The sequence below is a fragment of the Dermacentor andersoni genome, chromosome 1 (genome assembly GCF_023375885.2).
Source record: "Dermacentor andersoni chromosome 1, qqDerAnde1_hic_scaffold, whole genome shotgun sequence".
Taxonomy (NCBI): domain Eukaryota; kingdom Metazoa; phylum Arthropoda; class Arachnida; order Ixodida; family Ixodidae; genus Dermacentor; species Dermacentor andersoni.
Genome location: NC_092814.1, coordinates 199,374,451 through 199,388,225, shown reverse-complemented (window position 1 = coordinate 199,388,225; position 13,775 = coordinate 199,374,451). Strand labels below are relative to the sequence as shown.

General features: G+C 46.3%; 1 protein-coding gene across 2 annotated transcripts; it reads right to left on the bottom strand.

Annotated features, from left to right (window-relative positions):
• Nucleotides 1-3,155: 3,155 nt before the first annotated feature.
• fax (failed axon connections) lies at nt 3,156-8,720 on the bottom strand. 2 transcript variants are annotated; one of them, XM_050195030.3, is made up of 4 exons: nt 8,304-8,720; nt 6,848-7,183; nt 4,928-5,065; nt 3,156-4,535 (listed from the first exon to the last, which is right to left on the bottom strand). In XM_050195030.3, exons 1-4 carry the CDS (start codon nt 8,589-8,591, stop codon nt 4,161-4,163), a joined length of 1,137 nt encoding a protein of 378 aa, XP_050050987.1. In that variant the 5' UTR covers nt 8,592-8,720; the 3' UTR covers nt 3,156-4,160. The 2 variants fall into 2 exon arrangements, with proteins under 2 accessions (XP_050050987.1, XP_050050988.1); XM_050195031.2 differs by lacking the exon at nt 8,304-8,720 and adding an exon at nt 7,937-8,181.
• Nucleotides 8,721-13,775: the final 5,055 nt, after the last annotated feature.

Genomic DNA, 13,775 nt, shown 5'->3' with positions numbered 1-13,775 from the left:
CGTCAATATGGCAGCAGCTATAAAATAAAATTATGCAGACACGAAGTAACATTCAGCAACGTTTAATTGTAGCCCAATTCATTTCAGTAAAATACCTTAAACTGCGTTTTGTTTAGAAGACGTCATGCATAGCAGCAGAAACGCATGCGTAGCGGCTTTGGACAGAAAACTGAATTTGGACAAGTTTTGGACATTCTCCGGTTATTGACGCCCTGATGCAGTCTCCGGTTATTGACGCCCTGATGCAGACATCCTGGGGACTTCCTCAGTATGAACTGGGGCAGTGTAAACACCGAACATGCGTGGTAGTGCAGCATGTGTACAAGGTTACGATGCGACTGCCTGCATCGCGCGAGTTCCTACCCGTCAACAAAGATGATCGAGAGCGACGGGCTCCAGCATGAAATTCGCTATTAAGACTTCGCCAAAAATGAAATGGACAATACGTCATTACTTGTATCATGCAATGAAATGGACGCAGCGAAACTATAGAGCGCGTAGCATTACGTTAGTACTTGCTACAAGTAGGTGGCATTACAGCTACCATTACAAAAACATTAGGAACAGAGCCCATGTAAAGGCTACTCTGTGCCGGAGCAAGCAACGCAGCTTCTTTCCATCGTTAGATGACTAGGAGCATGAAAAAAATGAAACGCTACAACATATGCTCATACGCTGGGACCATTAATTACTATATTACTCCTTCCATCACTGCGCATGGATTATAGACTGATTAACTGCAAAAACACACCCAGGATAAAAAAAAACTACGTGGGAACACACCAAACCCACGAATTTGCAAGAGTAACAGAAGCACTTGCCAACAATAAATGCACCATGCTATGCAGCGGCATATATTGTTCTGTGCAATTTTGTCTACTACACATTAGCTCCACTGTATTTGAGTGCATCACCTGCACACCACGCTACAGGCCATACACTATAGCTTTCTAGCGTAGCAGGGAGAGGCCAAAATGAAATTCTTGGCTAACCGATTTCGGATACTATTTTGAGGATGTAGCACCTGGCAAGATGTAGCATCTGGCGTTCTATCCGCTTGCTTGGTCAACAGCTGACTGCCGAAGGTTATTGATCGAACGGACGTATTCTCTGACGTCACTTTCAGAGATCACTTTCAGTGCGCGCCAATAGGTTGGTTGAGGAAAAATTCTCGAATCATTCAACGCGACACCGTGTACTAAGTCACGCTAAAGTATCACCAAAAGTGATCAGAAAGAACATGTCACCACTGGCCATGATACGGTCACAGGGTCGAAAGCACAAGGGGCAAAGTCCCGACAGGTATTGTACAAGTCACCTGACGCGGTAGTGCTGAACTTAGCATCACAAGTTAGCGGCTGGGCACAATTACATTTCTTCGATTGCAATTTTTTTCCTAGTTGCAACAATGCGTCATTTTGTATTATTGGCCGTGCCTCCAAGACAACAAAGCAGCAATGGAGTTACCAAAGCTAGAACCTGGACTAATCCATGGGTTGGGACTTGCAGAGGCTTGCACGTGCCAAGGGTGTACAAGATCTGCTTGCCGCATAGTGAAAGGCCAATCCTGTATGCGAACACCTTGGCACACTGTGGCCTCGTGAGCCCCAACCCAAGGAGTACCCTGCTTCCAGTTTCAATTCCCCCGCTGACCCTTGGATGCCCTGCAGATCCTGTGCCAACCTTTATCATCTCAGGTTCTCTCCTACGGCCTCCACTGGCTGGTTACAGGTGCCCTCTTGGAGCAGTACTTGTAAAAAAACGTATCGCGACGAGAAAAGCACCCAGGAACAAAGTGCCCCACGACTTCTACACCGTCCGAACCTTTACTGCACAAGGTCCCAATTTGCTAAGATTTCCACGCTTAATCCCGTGAATGACGCATCACACAGGTGCAACAAACTATGTTACACAATGGAAAACAATCTAGTACCGGCCCATGCAGGAGCTGAAACTGCTGCAGGCATTCGCCAGTACTGGAATTGTTGCAGTGCCTTAGGCACTTTGCCGAAAGCACCGCATAAGCTGCAAGTGTTGATCTACAGCAGCAGCAGCTTAATACCAGACCACAATCCACCAGCACTGCTGAAATATCTCTGTACTTACCATATTTACTCTCATAATGATCGCACTTTTATGTAAAAAAAAAAATTGACGCAAATTCAGGGGTGCGATCGCAAGTTAAATTTCCCGCGAGAAGAAAAATTTTTTCATCCCGAATTTGCTGCGGGATGACAACGGGTCAACAAGCAGGCGGCTGCGGCTGTCAGTGCGGGACACCAAAACAAGAATGGCGGCCGGGGGAGCAAGCCGAACACGCCGAACTGGATTATTTTTCTTCTCACGAGTACATTACGCGCACTGAAACAGTTTCTTCCGTATCAGTAATGAATATCGTTAATATCGGCAAGTTAGCGACAATAACTTAGTCATGTCCACTTTGAGGGGACACAGAGGTGGGTGCGCTTAGCTGCCAGTGACAGAAACACATGCGGGCATGCTGCTGAAACTGCGGCATTTGTCGTCACTGCTATCCTAATACAGCACATTTCCACTAAGGGTGGGCGAATATCTTGGATGCGTTAGAAGCGTCAGCGTATGAATAGGGTACGCTTCCAACGTATCAGTGTAAACGTGGCCACTATCGTTGCCGCTCGCAATTTGGTGCGTGCCCACGAGTGCAGACGAGAAGTATCGAAAGGCGCCTTTTATGTTGTCGACCAAAACCATTATGAAGCCTACAAATAATAAAGCCGAGGAAAGTTTGGTGTTAGCTTTTTCTCATGCAAGTGCGGAAAGTGATGAAAGGAATAAATGGGGTATCTGCTTATTAATGTTGGGTGCGTGCAGACCGCTTGGTATGTCTTCAAGAGTCTTTCGTGTAGCATTTGACAGATGGTAAGCACGATCATCATTAGCTAGACTTTGCACACGACATATCGCTGCGACAAGTTCAGGGTGCGATCCTCATGGAAGAAAAAAAATTAATTTTGACGACAAAATTCAGGGGTGCGATCATTACGCGAGTAAATACGGTAATAAAAACATTGGTGCACTGGTCTTGAATTACTAGCAAGTAGCACCACGATACCAAAAGCTTTGCTGCAAATTGCAGTATGCAAAAAGCCAAGGGTAACACTTCAAAGACCCCAAAATTCATCCACAAACTTTAATCTGTGTTGTCTCATTTTTACAAAGTTCCACATTGAAGGGGAAACGGGAAGGGAAGAAAGGAAGGTAAAGTAAAAAGGCATTACAAAAACTGCCATAAAAAAGTATAAAGCTGCGGGCATGTACAATATAACGCGACGATGCACACATGGACACAGTTGAAAAATGGAAGTAAAAGGGACATACAAAGAAGGTTGATCAGGCTGAAAATTTGTTCACACAAATGGCCGAGCAAAAACGCCGTAAAAACTTTAGCTGTAAACACTCACATGAGATCTACAGTATGCTATATATGAATACAGTAACAGCACGTATGCAAAAGGTGGCGAGACAGCTGTTAAATTTCCTTGAGCAATTCCGCATCGAGACCTCAAGATGAACTCAAGTGGCAGGAACGAAAACAGATCTCTACAACAGAAACGAGCATATAGTTACATGTGTACACAGATGTTTAACAAAAGAATGTACGACAGATGAAAAATACATTGAGAGCAAATTTACAACTTTGATATAATATAATATGCATTGCTTTGAGTATGTAGTGGATCATGAGTATAAGATGTCTTCAGCTCCTCGATCTGACCAGCCCTCCAAACAAAACATGCACGGAAGTTGGCCACCCATGCAAAAGAAGAGGAAAAAAAATTGCAAATGCACTGCCGCCCCTTTCCCTCCTGACTTGCTCTGTAAAAACACGTAATGCCCTGTGCAACGAGCTCCCTTTATATAACTTTCTAGCTCTGTGCACAATGCTAAAAACCACGCATGGTATCAACTCCACAGGATCTCCCTTCCCTTCCAAACTCCCTGAAAAACGAACGGCCCACCATCACAGAAGCATGAAAATGCGACAGCTCGCCTATGCTTCACGGCACAATGAGATGAAAACGACCCTTCTTTAGACCTCATTAAGAACAGAACTATTACCCCCCTCCCCCCACCCTTGGAACGGAAAAATGACTAAAGCCTTTCTCCAGCGCTCGAATGGCTCACTCCTTGACCTCTGTGGCGGTCTTAGTAACAACCTCCTCTACAACTTCCTTCTTGATGACCTCTTCCTTCTTGACTTCCTCAACAGTTGCTTCAGACTTTTTGACAGCATCCTCAGCAGCTGGAGTCTTTTCATCAGCAGCCGGGGCAGACTCGTCAGCAGCCTTCTTAGGCTCCTCCTCCGGTGTCTTTTTGGGCAGATGAGTGTTGAGCTCCAGTGTCTTGCAGATCTCATCCCAGTCAGCCCAATAGCGCTCCTTCATGCGCTCTACAAAGGCTAGCAGATTGGCACATTCCTGCTCCATGAACTCCAGGAGACCACCAAAGGGCACATACACAAACTGGCACAGGTGAGCAAAGGCCACACAGTCGAGCTGCACATAAGAGGAAAGGCTGTGAGCATAGTACATGCAGCAAGCTTTTGAAACATGAAACAGACATTGCAGAGTCATGCCACAGCACAGAAGCTGCAGGTTCTTGCAAGGACTTGCAACCACTGAGCCAGGATGTAAGGGCTGTCATCAAAGTGTGCAGAGCCAATTTATCACCTCAAGATTTATGCTTACAGGCAGGTCATAAAGCCTTAATTGGCTGGAGCTAACAGGACATTCTCTAGGTTTTAACATGTCTTCCGTACATCAACTTCTGATTAAAGTGTATTCACTTTGTGGAACATAAAGTGAAAGTACCTGCCTCCTTATTAATTGAGAAGTTAGTCTGCTGGTGCCGAGAGACAAAATACAGAATTGAAAGAACTAACACGTACCAAGTGAGGCTCTGTACCAAAGAAGAACTGTTTGGTGCCCAAATACTGTGACAGGTGTTTGAGGTCTTCCTTTCCAAACTCCAAGATCTCGTCTGTTGTGTGACGGCCCAGGCCATGGCCAATGGTCTGCTGCACATTCTGGATAAGAGCAAGGATAAATTTATTAAACAGGCCACAAAGGCTAAAACTGCACACAGGACTGCACAATATTGGACAACTTTAGTACAGTACATCCAAGAGGACTGGGCGTTTTACCGGAAGAGTCAAGTCGAAAACATGAATGGCCTGCACGGTGTAGCCATCTGGCGGCACAGCACAACCAGAGAAATGCAGAGATACTGCAGTAGTTGGTTGCATTTTACTTCACTGCAGGTGTAAATTTCCAGCAGCGTCGTAATCGTGCTGCAGCCAAACACTTATGTCAGCAGCAAAATATGATACACTTGGTTGCAGCCATATAGCGGCATTTGTCTGGTTGAGCTCAACCACCAGGTGGGTGCACCGTGCGGGCTCTTCATGTGCGCCTCTGCTCATCTGTTAAAACAGCCAGTCCGCTTGCATTTACTGGAATATCGGACACATTGAACTATTAACACATGCGCTGCAACATGTGTCATGGCAGTTATCTCCCTGTTCGACTACAGAGCTTTCCTGCAGTGTGCAAGCAACATAGTTGCTAGCAATCAACAGAAAGGAAAAGTTATTTATGATACGACGTGCCGAGGCACTATCTCTGCATCTGGAGGAAGTTTTGAAGGAGCACAACTACCTGGTGGGTCACGACGCACGAGAAGAATATAACAAGTGAACCGACGGTGGGTGAACATGCACAGGAATTGTGCCTTGCAAAAAAGTGCTGCCGCAGTGAATGGGAAAAGTTTGCAATACATCCACATGAAAACGCATTGCCAGGTTATGCAAGATGTGAAGAAAAAAAAAAAAAAAAAAAGACTGCAAACAAAATGAATTGGAAGGAATGGTAGCAGTTAAATGCCTTTTGCACACCCAAAATAACAGCAGCAAATTATTAAAATGTGCTCTTCAGCAAGACAGCCCAGCATTTTTGGTAAAATACTGTTCTTTATTACAGAATAGCCAATTGGTGAAGTGTAGCTGCTGCTGGTTTGAAATGCAGCCAGCACAATTGCAAGCAACAATTAGGCAGCCACAATAATATTCAATGCCTAGACAAGGAGTCTGAAATCGAGCGGGACAATGCACATGTTCGACTGGTATCGCAAGCCTATTCCACATTGGGCAGCAATGTACTGCCATCATGTGTGCAGACAGTAGCGTCCTGTACGAAGCTGTATCTTAAATTATGGCACCTGTTGAATAGAGCAGCATAGCCTATGTATTCAAAACACCAAACACTTCTGAAAGCAAGTTTTCACAGATGCTATGCCCTTCTTGCCGACGGTTGCAGGTTTCCAATGAACCTGACTTTTCGGCAAATCGGTTCTGCAGAATTTGCAAGGCGGAGGAAGGTTCATCAAAAAAAAAAAAAAAAAATTGACACCCACCCGCAAGTAGCAAGAAGCTACAAAGGAAACCCACATGGGTTTCTCGGAAACGAAGCTTTGTAGTGGAACAAGAACTAGTCCTGAACCAGGACAAACCCAAATTTTACATCTCCAGGCAATTCTATGAACTAAGTGAATGTGGCTGCCTGTATGCATGCCACTATGTTTGGTTTAATGGCTTCGGTCCACAATACTGATAATTTCATTTAAGCCGATATTGTAGGGCACGGTGTGAAAGCATCACTGGCTGCTTGTGAAGCTAGCACGCTCAAGATTTAAAGCATATGCCATTATGTGTGCAGGCAGTAGTGCCCCCGCACGAAGCTGTATCTTAGAAAATTATGGCACCTCTCGAACAGAGCAACACAGCCTATTATATTCAAAACGCCAAACTCACGCTTTTGAAAGCAAGCTTGAAAAAGAACTGCAAGACTCCTTTGGGCAACTTCGAGTTGAGCATGCGCTTGACGTCCATTTGGGCTGCTTTGAGAAACTGGCCCGGGTGACGATAACGCCAGCAGCGAGACACCCAGCCTGTGTGGTTGTTGAGCATAGATGAGAAGGCATGCGATACATTGCACTCCTCGGTGGTTAGGCCAGCATCCAAATCCTTGCCAAAGTATTGGCTCAGCTGCTTGATGATGATGTCAGAATCTGCAATCTCCTCGCCGTTGAGCTCCACAAATGGGAGTTGACCTTTCTTCGATTTAAACTTGAGCTTGTGGTCCACATTCTGAAAAGCAAAGTACAAAGTGACGGTTAGTGAAGGGAAACACTGCTGAGCTGCCACTCTGCATGGAGAAACTAGTGAATCTGCCAACCGGTGCATAGGACCCCTTGGTATACTGCAGTAGACCCAGGGGTCTGGAGCAATTCATTTGCAGAGGGCTCACCTGGTGGTCTGGCCAGGTTTACCCTGTGCATAATGCAGCATATGTCGCCAGGAGAGTAAAAATAGCAGGGCACCTGAGCAACAGCGCATGCAGTAATGTAATTCCGTCGACATGTGTGCCATAAGGAGTAAAAATATAAAATGCATGCCTGAGGTGAAATCAGTCAAGATTTTCAGTAAAACAAATACGGGCGCCAAGCTGTGTCTTCCGAGCATGTGGGTGATGTGTAAGGGCCATATCAAAAATGAGGATAAACTTTTATAGATATCGCAACCGTTTGTCACGGCATGTTTCGGGCTACTCGAATCACGCGGGGGCACGCTACGAATGAGTCACGCGCAGAAGAGGGCTAATTGCCGAATACATTGAGGTTACTACGCATACGGGGCTGGCAGGACAACGTGTTGCTCACGACGGGGCAGAGCAACGCCTAAGGCGTAAAACGTAAAATACCGCTGATGAAGCATATTTATGCCAGTCAATTGTGCAGAAAAAAAGTGCCAGAGGCGACACGCAACAATCATATCGGCTCTTCAAAAAAGAACTAGTTCACGTTCACACAGGGTCAATGTAAATGCAGCAACGGAACTCACTTTTAAAAATTTGCAGCTAATAATGAGTTGGGGAGATATTTTCATCGACCGGTTTCGGTGAGCCGGGTTGACCTGCAAAGGCGGGGCGGCACGCCAAACGACCAGCGGTCTTACGCGCACAATGCTTGTCCCATAAACGCCTGTAATAGCTTTCTGCTGCAGAAGAACACTAAGAAGCAAGACCAACGTGCAGCGTTCGGCGAGCGTGAGGGCGACCGCCGAACGCTGTTCCGAGTCACGCATCGGCCATGACAACACGCACTGACAGCTCTTAAGCCTAACACCGCGTCACACCAAGCCGGCCGACGCAATCCCGGCAGTGGGCAGATTTGAAACAAACGGCGCGCTACGAAGACGACCAGCTCACCTCATACTTCACTTGTGTCATGCGCAGCCAAGTCTCAACTTTCAAACAGAAAGGCGAGATTCCGGGCAAAGTTGGACAGCGAGTGAACTGGTAGAGATAGACTACATCTTTTTCGTAATCCGTCTTGTGAACGCTGGGCTTGTTTGCCGGCGCCGACGCGGCGGTCGTGGTAGCGTCGGACGTCGGGCTGGCTGCCGTCTCCTGTGTGACTGGAGTTTCTGCCGGCTTTTCGGCCTTCGCCGGGGGTGCGGTACCTGCAGAGTTCTCGGTCTCGCTGGGGCTCGTCATGGCTGGAAGAACTCCGCGGCAAGGAAAGAGCGACGACGGGAGACCGGCGCAAAATGGCGCAGAGCAGCAACCCAAGCTTCACGTACAGTCTGACAGGCGGTCGATGATTGGCCAACGCCAAGGCAGCCTGGGAGGGGGCGCTTTATACGCGGCTCGACGCGTGACGTCATGCGGACTGCGATGGATGAGTTCGATAGCGGACGTGACGTTTTCTGACTGCTGCCGTTTTTGACAGCTCTCCTCGAATAGTGGTCGGCTGAAACCGACGCGTTATCCAAAGCGCGCTGATACGGGCGCGTAAGGGCGTCCCTTCTCATGATGTCACGCTGCTTCGCTTCGGAAGCACGATAAACGCTGACTCACTCTCGTATTCCACATATTCTATGTCGTGGCATACAATAATTCCGCAAAAGCGCAGTGTATTTGCGAGAAAACAACCGTGAACGATTCAGTTTAGCCGCTGACGGCACAGAGCGTGAATTTCACGAAATGCTTTTTCTGAAGTAAAAAAACAAAACAAAAAAAGCACATTATACTGGGCCACATAAATGCCATTACTATCATCGAGCTGGTCTAAAGGCGAGTCAGAGCGCTCCGATAAGAGGCTGCTGATATGCGCCCAGGTATGATAACTTTCGACGTATTGAAGCAGCACTAGGGAGGTCAGCAGTGTTAAATATGCCGAAACGAGGAATACAGCCATGAAACTAATTTTTTTCTTTCTTTCTGTATACCAATGTCTGCATTTAGTAGGGTTGTACCATTGCACCTCTCCTTACCGCAGTCGCATTTACTGTAAACTCATGTGGACTGCCGCGTGACCGCATAAGCTGCTTATCAGATATTGTACGTATCAGTGAATGAGACACGGTGCAGAAAGCACTGAAAAAAAGTGCACTGACACCCCAGCCTGTTGTTCAACGCCCTGCCGACCAAATAGCGCAGAATGGAGCAGGAAAAATTGCGTAGAAGACGGGGAAGGGGCGTTCGTTGACTGAGCTCAATTGTATCGTATGTTTTGTACCGCGACGATTGTGATAAATTACTAGAACTATCAAATGCGAGACAAAATGGTGATTTTTACAAATTATACTTCATAGCAGCGGCGGACATCCAAATTTGCGCAATAATCTGCAATTTAATCATTAATTAACAAAGTTTCTTCATTTGACTCGGAATTTATTGACTTTAGCGAACATGCTATAATTGAAGAATTGAAGTCAGCCAGTGCACAAAGCATGCATATATATACAGCATACCGGGTGTTTCTGTGAAGACTTTAAGTAATCTTTAACACTCATCTGTGTCAGATAGCATAATTATAATCCTTGAGCTTGATTGCCCAAACAGGCGGACATTATTTGGATGAGAAATCGAAATGCATAATTCAAGAATTACTAAAATTTCACTAATTATTTTTTATTAATTACTTTACAGCACATATTGCAATATAGAAATTGTAGCCTGGGACTTCGCAAGGTAGATCCAATTGAACGAATTCTCAGGATGACACCAGTTTCGAGACAATTCCCAAAATTTGCGAATAAATAGATCGGCGGTCCGGTTACTTCTATACTTCAATGCATAATACGGCGTTTCGTTAAAAACTTAAGGGGAACCACAATGCATTTCTTAGAGCAAGTTTGACGGTGCATATCTCGAAAATGTCATCCACAGAATCCTTTTCAAGTGGATATGCCTTGTAGTCTTACGAACTAAAATTTTGTAAATTGCATATGTAACGAACGGTAATTAGTTGATTTTTGTTGATTGGTAGATTAGGCACGTCGGTTTCTCGCGCAAGTAACGTCCGCCTCTCCGAGTAGACCAGCTCAGGGAGTAGAATTGGGCTATATCTGCCACAGGCGATTTTTTAAAAGTTACTTAAAGTCATTGCAGAAACACACGGCCGGTATACTTGTCGCTACAAACTTCACGCCTTGCCCCATTCTGAAGAAATACAATATTGAAAATCTGCCGTCGAATGCCCTGCTGTTAATAGCACGTTCCCGCATTAAGAAAAAAAAATGCAGAACGGTAAGCTGTTAATGGGAACAGCAATACGTTTCGCGGCATATTCAGAGTCCGTATTTGTCCGAACTAGAGCCGTAGGCACAAGGTTTCTCGCAAGAGGCTATGTTTCGACTACTGGATGACTTCAGTTCTGCAATTACGACGTGTCGCCTAAAGTCGTTAATTGAATAGTTTAGTAAAAAAGAATTTCGCTAATAATTGCATTGTCGATTATCGCGCAGATTCCGGTGCCCACCAACGCTATGAAACATGGTTAGTAGAAGTTATATTTTGTTATCGAATTGCCACAGTATTATGGTCTGAGAGCGTCGTTGCAGGAGCAATGTCCATATTGCACAAAAATGGGGTGGGCAGTGAGGCTGAGTAAATCGATCAGCTGACACAGCCTCAGAAGAAAGTTTCACCAATTAACATATCCCACTGTTTTTCATTTTCTTCAAACAAAAGCAGGAGGGCAGTGACCTCTATGCCTTTGTGGATACGCGAAGTGCTACAAGTACAGCGTAGCCATCTGTGGGTCGGCACTTTTTCCCCTTTCATGAATATTCCTCCACCTTAATTGCCCATTTTAGCTGAATTGATTTGCCATATCAAGTGTCCCAGCGAGGCGACTTGTCGATTAATTCGGTGTCGCTCTTCGATCAGCTTACCTCAGATGACAGAGCGACCAGTCCGGAAAGCCGTTAGTCCCGCGTTCGACTCCCGAATCGGGACGAACTTTCCTTACAGATGCGAAGCTTTCTTTCTGAGAAACCCGTACGGGTTTCCTTTACAGCCTCGTGCTATGCTATATGGAATGGAATTTCTTTTCTCTCTTTCATCAGCATACAACGATTAACTTTGAATTCAGATAAAATTACACGCACATTCTTCCGTCTACAGATCTATAATACGAGTTGAAATTTAAAAAAAAGAAAAGAAGAAAAATGTGCATACCCCGCTATATAAGCGTATTCGTTAGCCAAGCTAGCGGACTGAGGTTTGGAATGCACGCAGAAAAGAGGGCTCCTGTTTGCCCAGTGTGCGTTAATTAATCAGAGCGTCCGTCGTTATGACCGCCGTATACCGCTACTGTTTCGCTTATGCCAATCTACCCCGAGAAGGGGCTGCGGAATGTTGGCAGCACAGCGCCCAGTGTGGCGGCCACTTCAAGGCGCGAGCTGAGTTCATCTGTTGGTTCGTTGAAGAAAGCTGCTCGAGTGACCGCGGTCTCCGAATCCCCTCATGAACATGCCATAAAGAACGACTCCTACAAGTCGTCGGAACGCTCGCTGAGAATATGTCGACGCGGAGCAGTCACTTAAAACGTTCGTATGCCCCGATACGATTTGAAAACAGCACCTTGGGAACATTGTGAAACGCACAAGTATAGTATATGTCCGCGCTTCTTGGACCATACTTCCTTTTCTCCTGTAGTTCTCGCATAAATGACGAGTAATTTTTATATTGCTTAGTGATGCGTGTGCTCCCGATAAGAACTGTTTGTTTCGCGCTCATTACACGAAGCTCGCGAAGTTTTGCATTTCGCTCAGGGACTCGGCCTCGGCAAACAGAGGGAAAGGGAAACGCAGACTGGACTTTTGTCGCTTGGCTTCTCACTTCTACTTTCTTCCTATTCTTGCCTACATCGTTTCACGCGCTTGGCGTTTAAGACTGCAACAGTAAATATACTTGTGTAGAACAGAACAGTGAGCAGCCCTGCAGTAGGTGACTCGGAATCGTCCTAAGTTGTAGGGGTGACTATTAGGATCGGTAATATACTTCTCTGAAGAGGTTGGCTGACACAAGCCACCGCCTTACCGGCACAAGAGTACCTGGTGCAATTCATCAACGCTGCGTTGAAACATTGCACCAGCTTAGGACTTAGGACCTCCACCAGCTCCATTATTGATTTTAAATAAAGTCTTCATCTCTCTCTCTCCCTCACTCTCTCTCTCTCTGAAGAGCCGACACACTTGCTGGGAAAGCGAGAGTTACCAAGTTACATGTCAAACAACCAAGTATGGAAGTGAAAACATGCATAAACGACTACGTGGCGCTTATGCGTCTCGCCCAATTAATTATCGCTTATGAAATATCAGTTAAACAGCCCCGGTAGTAGCACAACGTCAGTGAAAATTACGCTTTAGAAATAGCGTCCCCCGAAGCGCTTTCGGGTACCCGAAATTCGTTGCGTGTATGCTGTATATATATATATATATATATATATATATATATATATATACATACATACATCTCGCGTTCTTTTGTGCCTCCTCTCTCTTTCTCTCTCTCTGCATTGTTATGTGCGACCGGCCGACAGAGTCCCTCAATTCCGTTCGGGTCCCCTATCATATAAAACTTCCAAACTATCTTGCGACACTATAGTTCCTTCACTTTTTTTGTCTCTTCGTGTGTCATCGATCGCCACGGCCAACCGACGTAACCAGAGGATACAACTAAATAATGTCATTCTATGCGTAAGGCAGGGACGTGCAGAATCAAAGGGCGGAACGCTTGCAGCTCTGCGTGCATCAGCAGATAAAGTACTCGAACAGTGACCTCGCACGCTTTCGCCCGAGTTCCGCGGGCCGCCACCACTGCCGCTTCGTTTGCCAGGGCGTTTCGGGAGAAATGGAGGGGGGAGGCTGCTTTGGCAGTCGGTGGCAGCATGCAGGCACGAGCTCCTCTTTAAAGGAGCACTAATTGTCTTATCGGGGCCGGAGCGGAGAGATAGTCATCCTCCGGTCGCCCACACGCGGCTCGGCGAAGCCTTCCCGTGCCATCCGGTGTGCGTGACTTTCGCCGGAATCGGCGTCAGTGCGGGAAAACTCGGCGGACGATCGAGCGCTGCTTGCGCGTGGCTCACTTTGACTCGCGGGCCCGCCCGCCCGCGCCATGCATTTCTTGTGGCTTGGGAAGTCGGCTGGTGCCGAACGGTTCAATTTTGCGTTTAATGTTACGAGAGCCGTCGGCACGTTTCTTGCGAAGTCGCTCTGCGCAAGAATCGGACATTCGCACACGGCCAACTGCTATTGAACCCGCGTGCACACGCTGTCTGTAGAAAGCATTAAACAATCCTACACATTTTAGTAGGCTCCCCTCAACACGATATATAAAGGAAATACTACTTTAATGTGTCTTACAAATAGTGTATACACCTCTCCATCC

Bases quoted from the DNA above. Each gene is read 5' to 3' on its own strand.
- fax (XM_050195030.3), bottom strand. From the start codon at position 8,591: ATGACGAGCCCCAGCGAGACCGAGAACTCTGCAGGTACCGCACCCCCG. The intron at 7,184-8,303 runs GTGAGCTGGTCG...TTTGCTTTTCAG, and splicing joins TGACACAAGTGAAGTATGAG to AATGTGGACCACAAGCTCAA. The intron at 4,536-4,927 runs GTACGTGTTAGT...TCTTATGTGCAG, and splicing joins TTGGTACAGAGCCTCACTTG to CTCGACTGTGTGGCCTTTGC.